This window comes from Leptodactylus fuscus, chromosome 7, assembly GCF_031893055.1.
Source record: "Leptodactylus fuscus isolate aLepFus1 chromosome 7, aLepFus1.hap2, whole genome shotgun sequence".
Lineage (NCBI taxonomy): Eukaryota > Metazoa > Chordata > Amphibia > Anura > Leptodactylidae > Leptodactylus > Leptodactylus fuscus.
The window spans coordinates 80,017,846-80,037,173 of record NC_134271.1 but is presented as its reverse complement, the minus strand read 5'-3'; the positions used below and the strand labels follow the sequence as shown (position 1 = coordinate 80,037,173).

At 45.8% G+C, this 19,328-nt stretch overlaps 1 protein-coding gene across 19 annotated transcripts in view; it reads right to left on the bottom strand.

Moving 5' to 3' along the window:
- Nucleotides 1-19,328, bottom strand: part of NRXN3 (neurexin 3) — a 338,395-nt gene that overhangs the window by 64,327 nt on the left and 254,740 nt on the right. Inside the window, exon 1 of one of the 19 annotated variants that reach the window (XM_075282353.1) lies at nucleotides 15,860-16,127. The exons of the other annotated variants lie outside the window; for them this stretch is intronic. Within the exon in view, the coding sequence (XP_075138454.1) occupies nucleotides 15,860-16,019 (160 nt within the window). The 5' untranslated portion in view covers nucleotides 16,020-16,127. Of the gene's footprint in view, nucleotides 1-15,859; nucleotides 16,128-19,328 lie in introns of those variants that run through there. 19 annotated transcript variants of the gene reach the window in all.

Below are 19,328 nucleotides of genomic sequence, written 5' to 3'. Positions count from 1 at the left end.
TTCTAAGACTGAAGGTCTTGTGGTATATTTCTGATATGTATTGACTACTACTAACCAAAAGTGTCCATAGAAGGACAATTGGATAACCATCAGCAGGATCATAGGCAACTAAGAGTTCACACTTGCGCCACTGTCCACCCGTCGCAATTACAGGAAAAACAGTTTGGAGACGGCTTCCAGACTGTCAGTTTAAAAGCCTATTCATTTCCATGGATTCTTAAAGTAAACCGCCAGGGTCCATATGCAGCCTCTCCGCCGTGAATACGTTTTATGTTTGGTTTTTTTGCACGGACACTAAATCGGACATGCAGGACTTTGTGTCCGTGCAAAAAAAAAATAAAAAATTTCACGGCGGAGAGGCTGCATACAGACTTTGGCGATTTGCTTTAAAAACCCATTAAAATGAAGAGGCTTTTAAACTGACCATCGACAAGCCATCCCCAAGCTGTTTTTCCTGCAATTTCAGCAGAACTGCGGCAGGCGGACAGCAGTGTTAGTGTGAATGCCCCCTAAAATTTGGATTTCACTTTTACATATATTAGTGCCTACAGTATCTAAACAGGGCTACAGACCAACTACACCCCATTATCTTGGTTGCATAAAATGGCTCAGAAATGACAAAATTAGCCTACAAAAAAAAGTTAATCCATCTCAGCGTCTATGTTAGAAAATTCATCGCATTGTCTGTCCCAGAAAGGCTCCACCTCGCATGTTACTAACTTAAAGGATCTGCTGCTGACATCTTGGTGCCAAATATTCCAGGACACCTTCAAAGAGCTTGTGGAGTTCATACTATGTCACAATGTTTTAGAGCTGTCCTGGCAATGGACTGGGGGGACCTATACAATATTAGGGTGCATGCACACTACGTAACGCCGGGCGTGTATGAGAGCCGTACACGCCGGCATTATAGCAGACTGCCGAACACTTCCCATTCACTTCAATGGGAGCGCTCGTAACAGCGGCGTTTACGAGCGCTCCCATTGAAGTGAATGGGAAGTGTTCGGCAGCCCTGCTGTAACGCCGGCGTGTACGGCTCTCATACACGCCCGGCGTTACGTAGTGTGCATGCACCCTTAGGCAGTATAAGGAAAAAGTTTGTTCTCGTACTGTGTTAGCCAGTGGGTAGGAAATATTAAAAAAAAAAAAAAAAAAAAAAAAAAAAACTTGATAGTCTTCAGTAGTTGATACCTTTTTAATGGCTAACTAATAATGATGACAGATTACAATGTTTCTGAACTCTCGGCTCCTTTCTCAAGTAAATTTAAAAACCATTTCTGAAGGAGCATATTTATGTACAAAAGGACACATAGGGATAGAATTCTAGGAGGAAGGGGGGGGTAGAGGGTTATTAGTTATTGGTAGAAACAATTTAAACAATTCCAGGTTCTTATCAGTTCTCAGTTCTGACCTGAGACTCTGATCTCTGTGTAGTCTCCACTCCTAATTTTGGCTCAAGCACTGAACAAAATCACTGACCAAACACTGATATGTGAAAGCAGCCGAAGACTAAGACCCCATGGGGCGTCCCGCAGCAAAAAAAAAGCGCTGTGGTTCTTCCCGCACCACTTTAGACAGAAAATTTGCAGAGGTTTCCTCTGCGGATTGTTTCAAATATACCTATGGCATTTCCACGCCGGTTTTGGAAATTGCCGCATGTCCACACCACGGTTTTTACCGCAAAATGGGCATGGGATTCCATAAAATCCCATCCACTTTTCCCTGATTGTAAAATGGCGCAATTAAGATTACGCAAATCGCTGCGTTTACGTCCCGTGGGGCCGCAGCCTAATAGAGACTTTTTACCTTGCAGCGATTTACATATTGTATTTCATTACTGAAACTCTGTGTAAGTCTGAGGCGCCAAGTTACGAAAACACAGCTTTTTTTGTTGCAGATTTTGCTGCGTTTTTTTTTTTGAGCCAAAGTCAAGAATGGGTACAAAAGGAATGAGAGATCTCTATGAAGTTCTTATCTTTCTCCCTTCTGCTCAATCCACTTCTGGGTTTGGCTCAAAAAACTGCAGCAAAATCTGCAACAAAAACAAACAAACTGTGTTTCCGTAACGTGAGGCCTGTTCAGACAGAGTCACAGCTCCAAAAACATTGCTGAAGGTGACACACAAATCTGATACACCCAAAAATGAATTCAGACTGCTGCCTGTTATTGTTGGAATCTGTCAACAAAGTATTTTTTACCACCATAAAATAGGTAGGGGTAGTGAAGACAAACAGGAAATATGGAGAGGTTTCTGCAGAACAAAGAGTGCAGCTGTGGAGTAATACGATTCAGTTCATGTGGAAATTACTATATGTCAACTGCAATGTAATAGTCAAAGCTGAAAGTGCATTTGGGGAAGATGTTTGCAGAAAGAGCAAAAAAAAAAAACAGACCAAATAAAGGTGGATGTGTCATGGACATCCAGAAGGATCATTGGCTAAGAAGTTTTATATGACCAACAGAGAGGCTCCATACCCAGGACTCCTAAAAGGTATAAATTTATTGGCAACAGTGTAACATGGTATGAGCCATTCTAGCGGTCGCTGCTACTGAATTTTCATGAGCGTTCACAGAGTTTGTGTTTTGTGGATGTAAATTTTTCATTTATTAAACATGTATCGACATAAACAATTAGGCTTTCCCTAATGCACCTCTAGCCAACAAACTAGGCCTTAATGTGGATGAATGTTAGCTGCGGCGTAGGAAGTATTACTCCCATTATCTGGTATTATACAATGGATTTATCCAGACTGGAGAGAAGTCTGTTTATTCCTGTTTGCCGTTCACAGTCCATCCTCACATTTCAGATTAAGCCTTGTCCTCCAGGAATCCATCACCTCCTCCCATCAAATTATGAACTGCCCCAACCCCCCCTCCCCGTCCCCTCGTTCAACCTCTCCGCCCTTCGGATGTCCATAAGAAAACCTTGACTCTCTTTTCCCCCAGTATCTTCTTGCAGTGTCTCCATGGCGACACGAGACCACCTGAGAGGATAAATAATCCTTAAACTTTCCTTTCAAAGCAGTTTCCAGCTGTTTCAAACTTTCCCATTTATCTCTTCAGAGTCTCAATTAGAGGCATTTCTTTTTTTGGCCTGATTTCTTTCTCCTCCTACCAAAGACTCTCTGGGTCCACCTGACGAAAAGGCGTTCTTGCTTCATTAGACGCTGACAAATCCGCCGCACAGCAAATTACCTCTAATCATCACCTTCTTCCTGCATCAAATCCTCATTCTGTCAAACTCATCAGTTGCTGCTACCTGCCCTGGCCAAGTGTCACAGCAAAGAACAAGAGTCTTTTTCTAACAGACCTTCCCAGGACACCACAGGTGTGTCTATATGGTTGCTACAGCCCACCTGCCAGGTAGATGTTCATGAATGCAGTCCAGAGAGACAAGAATCCAAAGGTCCCACCAGTCACATGAGAAAGCAGGGTAATAAAGAGTGCGCATAGTGGATGGAGCTGCAGTGACAAAGAATATCCAAATCTTACCCATGCACGTCCTCCATGTCAATCCCTGACCATTGTTCCTTGCATTTTCAGCACAATGGAGAGTTCATCACTCACAGCTCAAAGTTCTATGTGATTTTATCAGCATCAAGGATTCCTATGCATTGGGCCGCAGCACCATACAATGATGCAACTATAAGAAATATGGCCACATCAGGTGGGAAAAGCCAGGCTCTGACTAGCCCACAGATGAATCCCTGAACAGGCACCCAGCTCACCATGGTATGGCACAGTACACTCACTATACGTCATGCAAACACTCATTATAAAGCATCTTCACTTGGCTACGTGTCTGAGTAATATACTGGGAAGAGTATTAAATAACCTACCCAGTTTGCACTGTAGACACAATGGGGGGAATTTATCAGTCTCTCTATGGTAATTTTATGGAGTAGCGGGATGATACTGTGGCACACATTTGGTGCAAGGCCAGAACCTCTTCATAAGTCAACCATTTTCTGTGCCTGTAAGGGCTTTTATTAATACTGGTGTATGAAACTCCATTGAGCAGCTAGGATCACATCTAAGTGCAGAGTCAGGTCAACTGGCATCCTTCCTCCCTGGCCGCCATCATAGATGGTAATAGATGTCCCAGAGTGTCTTTCCTTCCTCAGGACAGTGAGGCAACAGATATTTATCTAAATAGAGAGCCATTGTGGTTCATATTGCAGGGTGGAGAAGGATCAGGTTATCATCTGGTACAGATCTCACAATGAAATAAAAATAAATGACTATACAAAAAAGCAATGGCACCTGGCCTCTAGTATTATATACACTGAGTATCCTATTCCTCTGGGGACACTCATCTGTTTCAGCAGCTGCGGTTTCGGATCAGTAGAAGTTCCATAAAACAATTGTTCTGCTCATTGCCGAGTATTGACAGCTGCCCTAGATTTATTGCTCTCATCCAACCTCATCAGCCATTCACAGCCCACAAGTGTAATCAGCAATAGCCCTGGCGAACAAGCCCGGGACGCCTCACACTGTGCTGAACAGGCATTTTACAAGAGTTCTGCATTCTCATTAAGAGTGAATCACTTCTCCATTCAAGTAAAACCAAACCGGGCGACAATTCTAGGGAGGCTTCTAACATGATATATTATTCCTATCTAAAGATCATATAAAGAAACAGCTTGTAGAGGCAGAGAAGCCAAAACCTCCAGGACAGGGTTGATATCCCCCCACAAACAAATACAATACCTGTCTACAATTATTTACCAGGTATGAACGGCTTTAGTTAGCCGGCCATTTTGTGACAATTAAGAGGAATAAGTCCTCACAGGGTTTTTTTTTCCCCCATAGGCCTCTCTCAACTTTGATCTTGGCTTATGTGAAAATTGGGCTTCAGGAAAGTAAGATGGCAGCAATGTTAACTTGTTGGGGCAGGCTCATCTCTGTAGTCAGGAATGATGAATGGAAAGTTCAGTTAAAATAAAGAAAAATACAAACCCAAAAACAGAGTTTTTATGTTATGTGTCTTGTTTTGTGGGAAGCCAAAACCAGGAACAAAATTAAATGGAAAGCCCAAGGAATAAAAAGCAATAGGATGTTACAGGCCTGCGGCTTGCAGAGCTTAATGCATTGTAACTGCTGCTGTTACAGGATGTTAAAAAGCTGTGGAGCCGCAGGACGAAACGTAGACTGGAGCAAGATGAGAAGAGAAAGCTGCCCACAGCCCTCATACGCTGGTATTTAGAGATGCCAACTCTGTTTAAGAAGACAGTCAGAGATGAGGTCACCTGCCGCGGTGGAGAAATTCTGGGACACTGTGAATTCAATGCAACCTGTGCACAGCTACTGGCAAATCAGCCTGGTCTCCTGGCTACCCCCGCAGGAGCCCATTTGTAATACAGTATTAGCTAAATCCAGCATAAAAACAAATAAGTCCCAGACTAATCCCCTTATCTGCTGCTAGACAATGAGCTGCATGGCACAGCCACCACTCCCGTCACTCTTAGGGACATTCATTCCGGCACACGTGGTCTCCAAACTCCCCCCTCTCACAGCTTTGTCCACCGTCTAATTACCTTATTGTATTGTGTGCTCAATTAAATGTTTGTTTTGCATAATCGTGTCCCATTATTGACTGATCTATGTAAATGGGATAAAGAAACATTTACAAAGCAAATGCCTGAGCTACACAGAGACTCATATATGTGCCGACTGCACAGGAGAATCACCTCTATGGCGCAAACACAGACTAAGAAACACTGGCTTATCCACATTATAAGAAGGAAAACAATTTTTAATTCATGTTGAAAACCGTCACATGTCTATATTCAAAAGCCTATGAACAGGCTACATCAATGCAGATCCCTTCCCTCCACCTGTGTGCTATCGCACTTGCAGGTTTTTGCATTGATGCAGATTTTGAAGAAAAATCAAGTTGGGATCATTAAAGCAGAGAAAGTATAGAGAACAGATTATACAGTACACCGCGTTACACATTACTATGCTAATTATTATTTTTATCTGATTTTCCTAAATGGACAATGCAAATGACAGTCAGTATAATGTCCATATCTTCAACCATTAAGAGTATAAATCTAATTTTATTGGACAAACCTCCCAATAAGAACTTTTGTTTTTTCACAAATTTAAAAAAATCAAAATCCACTATTCCAAATTCTTATGCACAACAGAGTTTCTAAACATTTTATAGGTTTTAAATGGTCATTTGTTGAATTTGCAGCATTAACAGGTCACAGTTACTGAAATCAAAATCTATTTCAATAAAAAGCAGGCCAAGTTACATGTTCGCATAAGTCCCCTTCTTTGGTATCACCTTCACAATTCTTTCATCCATTGAACTTGTGACTTTTTGGATTGCTTCTGCTTTATTTGCTGCTATCCCCATAGATCTTTGCTTGAGAATACTCCAAAAGTTCCAAATAGCATCGAGGTGAGGGAAGGATGGTGGCCACACCATGAGTTTCTCTCCTTTTATGCCCACTGCAGGCAATAATTCAGTGGTATTCTTTGCTGCATGTCATGCATGAAGATAATTTTTACTATGGAAGACATGGTTCTACTTTTCGTACCATGGAAGTGGTCAGTCAAAAACTCTTTATACTTTGCAGAAGTCATTTTCACACCTTCGGGGTCTCTAAAGAGACCTTCCAGCTCTCTCCCAATGATTTCAAGCTCAATGTTAACGTCGCAGACTTGTTGGGATATGGAGGCCATGCATTACTCCATCCAGGGTTGCATAGCACAGTTTCAAAATTAGCCTACAACCATTTCTGCTTGTGAGCGCTGTTTAAGGGTTGTCTGAATAGTAGTTTATGCACAACTGCAAGCCTCTGAAGGATCCTACACCTTCAGGTTTCAAACAACTATTTGCTGCCTTTGTCTGGCAAAAACCTTCCTCATTCTGCCTTTGGGCCCCTTCACACGGCGTAAGCGCGCTGCTAATTTAGACACGTATACATGTGTCCGAGCGCAGCGCTTCAAAACAGAGCCCATTGATTTCAATGGGAAGCGCGCGTATATGCCGATATACACGAGCTTCCCATTTAAATCAATGGGCTCTGTTTTGAAGTGCCGCGCTCGGACACGTGTATACGTGTCTAAATGAGCGGCGCTCTTACGCCGTGTGAAGGGGCCCCATATTTGCACAAACCCGATATGTATATGCCGATATACACGAGCTTCCCATTTAAATCAATGGGCTCTGTTTTGAAGTGCCGCGCTCGGACACGTGTATACGTGTCTAAATGAGCGGCGCTCTTACGCTGTGTGAAGGGGCCCCATATTTGCACAAACCCGATATGTATATGCCGATATACACGAGCTTCCCATTTAAATCAATGGGCTCTGTTTTGAAGTGCCGCGCTCGGACACGTGTATACGTGTCTAAATGAGCGGCGCTCTTACGCCGTGTGAAGGGGCCCCATATTTGCACAAACCCGTCTGTGCTCTGAATTAGCCACTAATCTCTTCAGAGTAAGATGATCACACTTAAGTTTTCATGGAACAGTTAATGTTTTCATAACTTCCCACTATTTGACACTTTTCGGTACCACAAAGATCCTTTTTCTTTTCCTTAGTACTTGAAACCTGTGGCCTACTTAATAATGTATAACGTCCTTCTTAGGCAGTGGCCCCATGTTGCATAAACAATGCAATTTAGCCATGGCAGAAACGCCGCAGCAAAAACCAAAGCGTTTTACAGTAGCTGCAAAGTGGTTGAGATTTTGGATAATCTATTCACACATTGCAGAAAAAAACCTGAAGCAGATTTACAACGATTTCAAAAACCCCTTGTGTTTTTGTAAATTGTAGAATGTCAGTTATACCTACGGAAACGCTGCTGGTTTCAGTATAGTTGTAATAGGGACAGAAAGTCTGTAGAGGAAAACTCTGCGGACTTTCTGTGAACAATCTGTGCTGCGATTCTGTCATGGTTTTTCCCGCAGTGCCTTACCTTGAGGCTAAGGCCCCACTTTGCAGAAACGCAGCTTCTTTTGTTTCAGATTTTGTAGCGTTTTTTGAGCCAAACTCAGGAGTGGATTGAGCATAAGGGAGAAGTATAAGAACTTTTTATAGAGCTCCCATTCCTTTTGTAGCCATTCTTGGCTTTGGCGCAAAAAAAAAACAAAAAACAAAAGCTGCGTTTCCACAATGTGAAGGTACGTCCTTCTCCACAGCAGCTTTGGCCTTAGGGCTTGAGCCCATATCCATTTTAGGCCGGGGCCTCATATGGTGTAATTGCAGTGGCAGAAAAAAACATGGCATTCTACAATCCAGTTCTAGTTAATTCCATCTACACATTGCGGAAAAATATGCGGAGCGGACACACTGTGATTTCCAATACCATATCTGTTTTAGAAATCGCAGCAGTTTCCCTATAGGTATAGTGGAAGCCGAAAGTTTCACTTTCCATGAAAATCGCTGCGGAAAAAACCGCGATGCATTGCCAACACAGTTTTTCCTGAGGCGCTTTTTTGCTGAAGGCCCGCTACGTGGGGCCTTAGTCTTATACAGACACGTGATGCCTGTTTTAAAAACGGACAGCAGACAATCTTACTCATTTTTGGATTGTGTGCTATCCGTGGTTCAACTGAAGTCCATGAAAAACTCCCTTCACTTTTTAATAATTTTCAGCTTATGACAAAAATAGAGTTTTTGATGCTTTTTATGTGCAGATTTTGCAGCAGTTTATTAAACCAAAACCATTAGTGGATTAATGAATGAAAAATATCAAGGAAGGCTACCTTCACGTCTGCATTGGAGTCTCCCAGTCATGGTACCTCCCAAAATCAGCAGGAGAAGTCCTGCATGTAATACTTTTTCATCCACTAATTTCAGTTTAGCCTAAACTGCTCCTTTGGGTAGAACCTACTCCTGGCCTTGGCTCAAACTGCAGCAAAACCTGCATCAAATAAGCAACAAAGACTTCATGTGTTTCTCCAGCCTAAGACCCTATTCACACATCTGCATTTTGCAGATTTGTGATCTCTGAATGAAGATTCATTTTGTTCGGTGGATGCATGCAGACCTCCACTTGTTGAACGGAGTCATGCTCTATTTTGATCCATTCTTCATACCACCAAACTCCTATAAGCTTGCAAAAATGTGCCACGGATATTGTAAAAATATAGGAAATTAAAAAAAAAGTAAATTTTTGATCCGTTATTCAAGGACGTGATTAACAGACCAACCATGGACAGCACACCACCCGCAAATGAGAATGGTGGAGTGCAACTATCTTGGACCTCGCATGTCTGCAAATATACTGCCATTTTCTATTTTGCTCTCCACCTTTCAAACTCTATAACATCTTTATTTTTCCAGTCACTTAACAGGAAAGGGGCTTGTTTTCTGTGGGACAATTTGTACTTCATGATGACACCCTTAAATATTTCATGCAATGAATGTAATGGAAAGTTAGGGAAAAAAAAAATTATGGAATTGGAAAAAAACAAACAAACAAAGAACAGTTTTAGTTTAATACTGTGAAAAAATAAATCTATGGAGCTGTGTAACTGCATTTTATTACTGAACAGTAGCTTTTATCGGTATCATTTTTAGCAATTTATGACTTTTGGCCACTATTTATCCAAATTTTGGGGGATGACGAAGCAATGAAAAAGTACTTCAGGCATTTTGATTTTTTTTCATCAACGTTTGCAGTATGGAATAATACTTTGATATGTTAATGCTTCTGGCATTTTCAGGCACCACATTAACAGTTATGGGTTTTTCCTGTAATTTTATTTCTAAAATGCAGAAAAAGTAGCAATACAAATTTAATTCTTTTGGGTTTTGTATAACTTTTTTTTTTAAACCCTCCTAGGGTGTTTGAACATATGATCATTAGATTGCTTAGATCAGACTGCCACAGAAACCATGCGTCTCTCACAATTTTGCAGAGTGGGAATGGCAGGGGGATACAGGAACCGGTCAGTTGTTTTATATAGGGAAAAAAACAAGATGTGCAGCAAAATCCGCATAATTTAGTGTAAATTTGCCATTGTGGCTACATCTTTTTTCATTATTGTTGTGAAAATTTTTCATAATAATATGTTTGGCCATTCCTAAAGGCCTCAGTGCATACTGAGGAATACAGACCAGATTTCCTATCCCTGAACGCAGCCAGGAGCCAGAGATTCTTTGCATCAAAATAATCTATGATGCTAGCAGTCCCTGCCTACTGTCCATGCTATGCACAGATTGGTACACCAAGGTTCTAGCATCACTCTCTAGCTTTAATATGACACAGAGATTCTAGTTTCAATTTTTTTGGGGGGAAACTATTCCCAATTGAACACATAGTTGGGATAAGAAGCAGCTGCATATAAATTTGTGAATCCTGACAGTTTCAACTGGACAAATATCTGAAAATAATAGGTAGAACAGTGACCCAGGTGCCACTCCTCAACCGTCTCCAAGATTTCTCCCGTGCATCCCCCATACTCTGGAACTCCTTACCACGACACATAAGACTGACCCCCACAATCACAGGCTTCAAGAAGGCCCTGAAGACTCCCCTATTCAGGAAGGCCTACAACCTCCAATAACACTATCACCTCACTGACATCTATACATTCTCCCCCTCTCCTTCTGTCTCTACCCCCTTCCCCCATAGATTGTAAGCCCTCGCGGGCAGGGCCCTCTACCTCACCGTGCCAGTCGGTCACTGTTAGTATTATATCTACCTGTATATTCTGTGTATTGTATGTAACCCCCAAATGTAAAGCACCATGGAATTAATGGTACTATATAAATAAATAAATAAATAAATAATAATAATAATAATAAATATTAAAGATAAGAATCTAATGTTTCACAGTTGTATTGTATAGTGCCTGAAAAGTTTTTGACGTGACACACCAACCACTCCTCCGGCCTATGTGTTATACCCACAGTCAAGAGGAGTGAGGTTTCCTGCTACCAATAACAGGAAAAAAAAAATCATTGAAGGAAAAAAAAAAAAAAAAACACAGGGGCAAAAAATATACATACAGGAATAAAATGGATTTCAAGAAGAATTTCCTGGTAAGGTGCCAAAATCCATTAATAAAGTATATTCCAAAAATTATTAACGACACAAAGGCTGCCAGAAAATTAAGTGCTGTTTGAAGGTTTATGTATGCCTTAAATGCATCAACACTGCCCATACAAACAAAATCCTATTAGTTTTATCTTCAGGTGACTAGAACCGTACTGCAGTCTTAAGTCTTTTGTTGGGCTCTTCAGGTTTCTCAATGCTTTCTTCCATTTCACAGTATCGCTATCTTGTTCCTCTGTATAAATTTGTGTTTCCAGTGGAAGGTTCGGCTTCACTTTGGATCCCTTTCTCCTCACTGTCTGCAACCTTAAAACTTCACCAATTCATCTGCGCCTTTGCTATTCTGCTTCTATCTGTCTTTAACAAAGGGCAATAAAACGCCCTGCAAACAGGTACATAAACAATGCTGATAGTTTATAGACACATCATTTCATCTTAGATCCAACAGACTATATAGCAAATTAGAAATGACACCCACCCAGATGACAAACCGGCCCACTATGACAGGCAAGCGCAAAGCTAATATAACTACAATTCCTGCTCCACCTGGGTTATACGCAGTGAAGCTTGTGAAATGACCACCAGCAGATTCCCTGCACAATGCGCTGATCCGCTCTCTTACCTACTTTCTTAGTGATCATTAAGTCATTGACACGAGACACTGGGAACAACTGGACACGTATCTATATAGAAAATCGCAACCATTGCTCTGCGGAGTAATCATCATTCACATGATCCCTGGAGAAGACAGAGATAGAGCTGAAGCCTTATCCAAGTCATCCACAGTGGAAGTCCAGATTTACAGCTTCAATATTGTTTAACCCAATGCAGAGAATCCTCCAGTGGTAGAAGATGCAGTCACTGGAAACTGCTTGTAAACCATCTTCATAAAGTTGATATACATCGTATCCAAGGGGAGGGGGAGCTGCCTGCAACCAACACATCCCTATGACTGCCCTGACCCATCCACTGTACAGTATTTGCATTACTGACTCCTGCTGAGAACTGGGAGAAAGTAGTCGCAGAAAAGTAAATTACCCATTAAGTTGGGAGTGTGACTGCCCTTGGTATCCAGTTACTGATATACTGTAGACAAGATATTGCTGGAAGCCGGCCATCACGTCTTAGAATTGTCACATAATAGTATAGAACTAATGTAAGGAAGCCAAATACTGCCCAAACGGGAGAATAAAAGGGCTTGCAGATAATATCCATAGCAATGTTGTCATGGTTCAATCAGATGTGAACATGTTTTCTGTGTCATATGTGCCAGGTCACTTCTGTCCATTTCCTGTGACATCCATTAACCCTTTGTTCAGACACAAACACGTCCTGACAACCAGAAGCCATTACAGAGCCATGCGCTCAGAAAATGTTCAATTATGCAGAAAATTTCTTCACACTCATACTGAACACACTGCAATGATCTTGTCACTTTATCAAAGGGGATAACTATCAGTCTGGAGAAGAGGGGGTGGCTGACTGCAGGGGGCGCCAATGTCCAGAATACCTTAACCCCTAACATGCTCTACTGGACCAATCTACAGATAGTAACTGAAGGCTATCAAATGGGAAAACAGCAAAACTGTTGATTATATACTATGTGTGTCAAAGAGTATATAGAAGAGAAACAAAAACAGAAAAGAGGGTGCTCTGTGCATGAGAGAGAAAGCACGGCATAAGGAAAACAGAGCAAAGAGGAAACATTGAGCACATGAGAGACCTCAATATAGACATAACGGAGTGTTGTGCAGACAAAAGAGTGCAGAGGGAGCGCGGTACAGACGAGAGAGCACAGAAAAGGGAACAGAGCAGAGAAGGAGTGCTGTGCAGAAGAGGGACTACTAGACTATAACATAGAAGAAGAAAAAGAGCGAAGAGGGAGCGTCCATAAGCAGGAAGAGATCATGTAGAGGAGGGGAGGATATGGGGAGCACACAGGTGTAAGTGTTGTACATCTGATGACTGCTGGATATCTATTATGAAGTGCATGGGAGCGAGGACCACACAGGGGGTGACAACTATTCGCCCCCGATCCCGGGTGCAAGGTGTGATTACATGCAGCTTTGCTCAATTTATATTCATAGACTGAGGAGATGAGGGGAATTGCAAAGGCTGATGTTTCCCAGGATGTGCACAGCAGAGAGAGCAGCAAACCAGGCACAGTGTGTCAGGACTACAAAACTAGGGTTGACATGTCTTTGATCTCAGTATAATGATACAATGTGTGTGTGTGTGTGTGTGTGTGTGTGTGTGTGTGCGTGCGTGTGTGTGTGTGTGTGGTGAGTGCCTGGAGTCGCAGACCTTGGTCTTTATTACAGGGGGACAACTAACTAATGGTAACCTGGAGGCTTCTGGGTCACATAACTGAGGTGCAGCTCTCATTCATATTGATGGTGGGTGCCTGAAAAAGTGGTGGCAGAAAGCTGTGAACAGACAATGCCGAAAAATATATAGTAAAAATCTTATACAAGAAATGACCTAATCTGAAAACTTCCTAAAGAAGAAATCTAAAGACAGCAGGGGCCAAGTCCTAGGATACCTGGCAATCTCCTCACATGAATACAGATCTAGAATCATGGATGTCATTAAATTCAGACTGAAGAAATAGGCTAGGAATACTGCAAGGGTGCCTAGACTGGAGTCAAACATGAGCCCGTATATATGTATGGTCACAGCTGCATTCCAAATAGCAACAAGTCGAGAATAATGGCGATGTGGATCACACCAGGGCACACCTGATGGAACATCCCTGACATCCAACACCCCACTACCAAGGACCTAATCCTGGGCAAACAGTTATAATAGTCCCTGCCCCACTAATATACAGAGCATAAAGCAGACAGCCACATAATACCAACGTCCAAGGAGAATCCTAGCTACATACCTCGGTGTATCCCCACATCGACCACTCATGCTATCCACTGTGTAACCACACATGTACCATACACCCAAACAACTGTGTAGCCCAACATCTACCATACACCCCAAACGCTGTGTTGCACCACACCTACTGCACACTCTAACCACTGTGTAACCCCACAACTACCATACACCCCATCCACTGTGTACCCCAAAATCCACCATGCAACCCATACAATGTGTAAACCCCCATACACCCCAACAACTTTGTTGCTCCACACCTACCGCACATCCCAATCACTGCGTTTCCCCACACCTACAATACACCCTAACCACTGTGTAACACCACATCCACCCCAACCACTATATTACCCCACACCTACTGTACACCCCAACCTCTTTGTACTGCCATACCTACTGTACACACCCAATTCCCACTTTACACCCATGTCTACTATACACCCCACACCTACTTTACGACCAACCACTATATACCCCATAACTACTGTGAACTTGACGTCTATCACAGCTATCCCTATATATCCTACACTTACTATATACTTGACAGCTATTATATACACAATGACCCATTTCTATTCCCCACTAGATACCCCAAATCTATTATATTCCACAACTTTTATATAGCTCCTACTGGAAGTAATGTACAAGTTACAAGTAAGATTTTCTTAGTACACCCAGAGCGGTTTCTTCCTCCCCATCGCCTTTACATCTCCAGTTTCATCCTAGTCGATTAAATGGTTATCTCTAGCGCAAGTGTCCCTGGTAAATTATTCTCCCTCAGCAGCTTCCCCCCCAGGTACCTGTACATCGTCAGCAGCCCCCTCCCCGGGCACCTGTCCATCCTCAGCAGCCCCCTCCCCAAGCACCTGTCCATCCTCAGCAGCCCCCTCCCCGGATCCTGTCCATCCTCAGCAGCCCCCTCCCCGGGCACCTGTCCATCCTCAGCAGCCCCCACCCCGGATCCTGTCCATCCTCAGCAGCCCCCTCCCCGGGCACCTGTCCATCCTCAGCAGCCCCCTCCCCGGGCACCTATCCATCCTTAACAGCCCCCTCCCCGGGCACCTATCCATCCTCAACAGCACCCACCCCCCCAGGCACCTATCCATCATCAGCAGTACCATCCACGGGCACCTGTCCATCCTCAGCAGCCCCCTCTCCGGGCACCTGTCCATCCTCAGCAGCCCCCTCTCCGGGCACCTGTCCATCCTCAGCTGCCCCCTCCCCGGGCACCTGTCCATCCTCAGCAGCCCCCTCTCCGGGCACCTGTCCATCCTCAGCAGCCCCCTCCCCGGGCACCTGTCCATCCTCAGCAGCCCCCTCCCCGGGCACCTGTCCATCCTCAGCAGCCCCCTCCCCGGGCACCTGTCCATCCTCAGCAGCCCCCTCCCCGGGCACCTGTCCATCTTCAGCAGCCCCCTCCCCGGGCACCTGTCCATCCTCAGCAGCCCCCTCGCCGGGCACCTGTCCATCCTCAGCAGCCCCCTCCCCGGGCACCTGTCCATCCTCAGCAGCCCCCTCGCCGGGCACCTGTCCATCCTCAGCAGCCCCCTCGCCGGGCACCTGTCCATCCTCAGCAGCCCCCTCGCCGGGCACCTGTCCATCCTCAGCAGCCCCCTCTCCGGGCACCTGTCCATCCTCAGCAGCCCCCTCTCCGGGCACCTGTCCATCCTCAGCAGCCCCCTCTCCGGGCACCTGTCCATCCTCAGCAGCCCCCTCTCCGGGCACCTGTCCATCCTCAGCAGCCCCCTCTCCGGGCACCTGTCCATCCTCAGCAGCCCCCTACTCGACTACAACTACTTTCCCAGTGTCACTCTTCCTGATTAAATGTCCATCCCTAGTGTCCCCGGTCACCTGTCCATCTTCAGCATCCACCTTACCGGTCACCTGTCCATCCTCAGCGCTCTCCTCACCCATTACCTGTGCACCTCCCCCCTCCCACCAAGATGCACGCACCGTGTCCTCCGCGCAGGGCGCTGGGTGTCCGGTATATGGAGACAGGCTCCGGGTGGTGGTGCGCTCTTCCTCCGTGGAAGGTCCGGGCAGAGGTGCTCAGCGCACAGCTCCACAGCAGCGACCAGAGCCAGGGCGCAGCCAGCGCACAACCCGGGCGCATCGTCTCAGCGCAGTGCCAGGCGCCCGAGGCTCATGGTCCCAGCTCCCGGCATCCGCTCCTCGTCCCGCCCGCAGTCGGCTCCATCTCGCCCAGTGACTCCCGCTCCAGCCAGGTGCCCGCACGAACTGCGCCGCTCAGGTGAGTTGAGGAGCTCAGCCTGCCCGCTGGGTGTGGTATGCAAATAGAAACGCACCTCCCAGCCAATCACAGGCGAGACCACGCCTCGTTATTAACTCACTTTTCTCCATCATAAGCTGTGAGTGCAACTGTGAGAGGATCGCGCAAGAAGGTGAGGAGGAAAGGCAGAAGAGAGAAGGGACCACAGAAAGCAGACGGGGGAGTCAGAGACAGGGGGTAGTAGAAGGCATAGACTAAGACGGGGGAGTCAGAGACAGGGGGTAGTAGAGGGCATAGAGTAAGATGGGGGAGTCAGAGACAGGGGGTAGTAGAAGGCATAGAGTAAGATGGGGGAGTCAGAGACATGGGGTAGTAGAAGGCATAGAGTAAGACGGGGGAGTCAGAGACATGGGGTAGTAGAAGGCATAGAGTAAGATGGGGGAGTCAGAGACAGGGGGTAGTAGAAGGCATAGAGTAAGACGGGGAGTCAGAGACATGGGGTAGTAGAAGGCATAGAGTAAGATGGGGAGTCAGAGACATGGGGTAGTAGAAGGCATAGAGTAAGACGGGGAGTCAGAGACATGGGGTAGTAGAAGGCATAGACTAAGACGGGGGAGTCAGAGACATGGGGTAGTAGAGGGCATAGAGTAAGATGGGGGAGTCAGAGACAGGGGGTAGTAGAAGGCATAGAGTAAGACGGGGAGTCAGAGACATGGGGTAGTAGAAGGCATAGAGTAAGATGGGGGAGTCAGAGACATGGGGTAGTAGAAGGCATAGAGTAAGATGGGGGAGTCAGAGACAGGGGATAGTAGAAGGCATAGACTAAGACGGGGGAGTCAGAGACAGGGGATAGTAGAAGGCATAGAGTAAGACGGGGGAGTCAGAGACATGGGGTAGTAGAGGGCATAGAGTAAGACGGGGAGTCAGAGACATGGGGTAGTAGAAGGCATAGAGTAAGATGGGGGAGTCAGAGACAGGGGGTAGTAGAAGGCATAGAGTAAGACGGGGGAGTCAGAGACATGGGGTAGTAGAAGGCATAGAGTAAGATGGGGGAGTCAGAGACAGGGGGTAGTAGAAGGCATAGAGTAAGACGGGGAGTCAGAGACATGGGGTAGTAGAAGGCATAGAGTAAGATGGGGAGTCAGAGACATGGGGTAGTAGAAGGCATAGAGTAAGACGGGGAGTCAGAGACATGGGGTAGTAGAAGGCATAGACTAAGACGGGGGAGTCAGAGACATGGGGTAGTAGAGGGCATAGAGTAAGATGGGGGAGTCAGAGACAGGGGGTAGTAGAAGGCATAGAGTAAGACGGGGAGTCAGAGACATGGGGTAGTAGAAGGCATAGAGTAAGATGGGGGAGTCAGAGACAGGGGGTAGTAGAAGGCATAGAGTAAGACGGGGAGTCAGAGACATGGGGTAGTAGAAGGCATAGAGTAAGACGGGGGAGTCAGAGACAGGGGGTAGTAGAAGGCATAGAGTAAGATGGGGGAGTCAGAGACATGGGGTAGTACAAGGCAAAGAGTAAGATGGGGGAGTCAGAGAAATGGGGTAATAGAAGGCATAGAGTAAGATGGGGGAGTCAGAGACATGGAGTAGTAGTAGGCATGGAGTAAGACGGGGGAGTCAGAGACAGGGGGTAGTAGAAGGTATAGACTAAGACGGGGGAGTCAGAGACATGGGGTAGTAGAGGGCATAGAGTAAGATGGGGGAGTCAGACAGGGGTTAGTAGAAGGCATAGAGTAAGACGGGGGAGTCAGAGACATGGGGTAGTAGAGGGCATAGAGTAAGATGGGGGAGTCAGAGACATGGGGGTAGTAGAAGGCATAGACTAAGATGGGGGAGTCAGAGACATGGGGTACTAGAAGGCATAGAGTAAGATAGGGGAGTCAGAGACATGGGGTAGTAGAAGGCAAAGAGTAAGACGGGGGAGTCAGAGACATGGGGTAGTAGAAGGCATAGAGTAAGACAGGGGAGTTAGAGACAGGGGGTAGTAGAAGGCATAGAGTAAGATGGAGGAGTCAGACAGGGGTTAGTAGAAGGCATAGAGTAAGACGGGGGAGTCAGAGACATGGGGTAGTAGAGGGCATAGAGTAAGATGGGGGAGTCAGAGACATGGGGGTAGTAGAAGGCATAGACTAAGATGGGGGAGTCAGAGACATGGGGTACTAGAAGGCATAGAGTAAGATAGGGGAGTCAGAGACATGGGGTAGTAGAAGGCAAAGAGTAAGACGGGGGAGTCAGAGACATGGGGTAGTAGAAGGCATAGAGTAAGATGCGGGAGTCAAAGACATGGGGGTATTAGAAGGCATAGAGTAAAATGGGGGAGTCAGAGACAGGGGGTAGTAGAAGGCATAGAGTAAGACGGGGGGTCAGAGACAGGGGGTAGTAGAAGGCATAGAGTAAGACAGGGGAGTTAGAGACAGGGGGTAGTAGAAGGCATAGAGTAAGATGGGGGAGTCAGAGACAGGGGGTAGTAGAAGGCACAGAGTAAGATGGGGGAGTCAGAGACATGGAGTAGTAGAAGGCATAGAGCAGCGCCGCACCTCCCATGAGGTGACTTGAAGCGAGCGCTTCAGGTGGCACTATGTCAGGACCCCAGGGAGGGTGGCATTTTTGATTACCTAAGCCAATCCAGGACAAGCTGTCCTGGACCGGCTTAGCACCGAGCGGTGGTTTGGGGAGGCTACTGGACACCTCTAAGCCCCGCCCCCTTCGCAACACCAGGCCCCCCCCTTCGCTCCGCCCCCTCCTCGGGGGGGGGGGGGAGCAACTTTCTGTAGTTCGCCTCGAGCGGTGAAAGGGATAGGTTCACCCCTGGCATAGAGTAAGATGGGGGAGTCAGAGATATGGGGTAGTAGAAGGCATAGAGTAAGACGGGGGAGTCAGAGACATGGGGGTAGTAGAAGGCATAGAGTAAGATGGGGGAGTCAGAGACATGGGGTAGTAGAAGGCATAGAGTAAGATGGGGGAGTCAGAGACATGGGGTAGTAGAAGGCAAAGAGTAAGATGGGGGAGTCAGAGACATGGGGTAGTAGAAGGCAAAGAGTAAGATGGGGGAGTCAGAGACATGGGGTAGTAGAAGGCATAGAGTAAGATGGGGGAGTCAGAGACATGGGGTAGTAGAAGGCATAGAGTAAGACGGGGGAGTCAGAAATATTGGGTAGTAGAAGGCATAGAGTAAGATGGGGGAGTC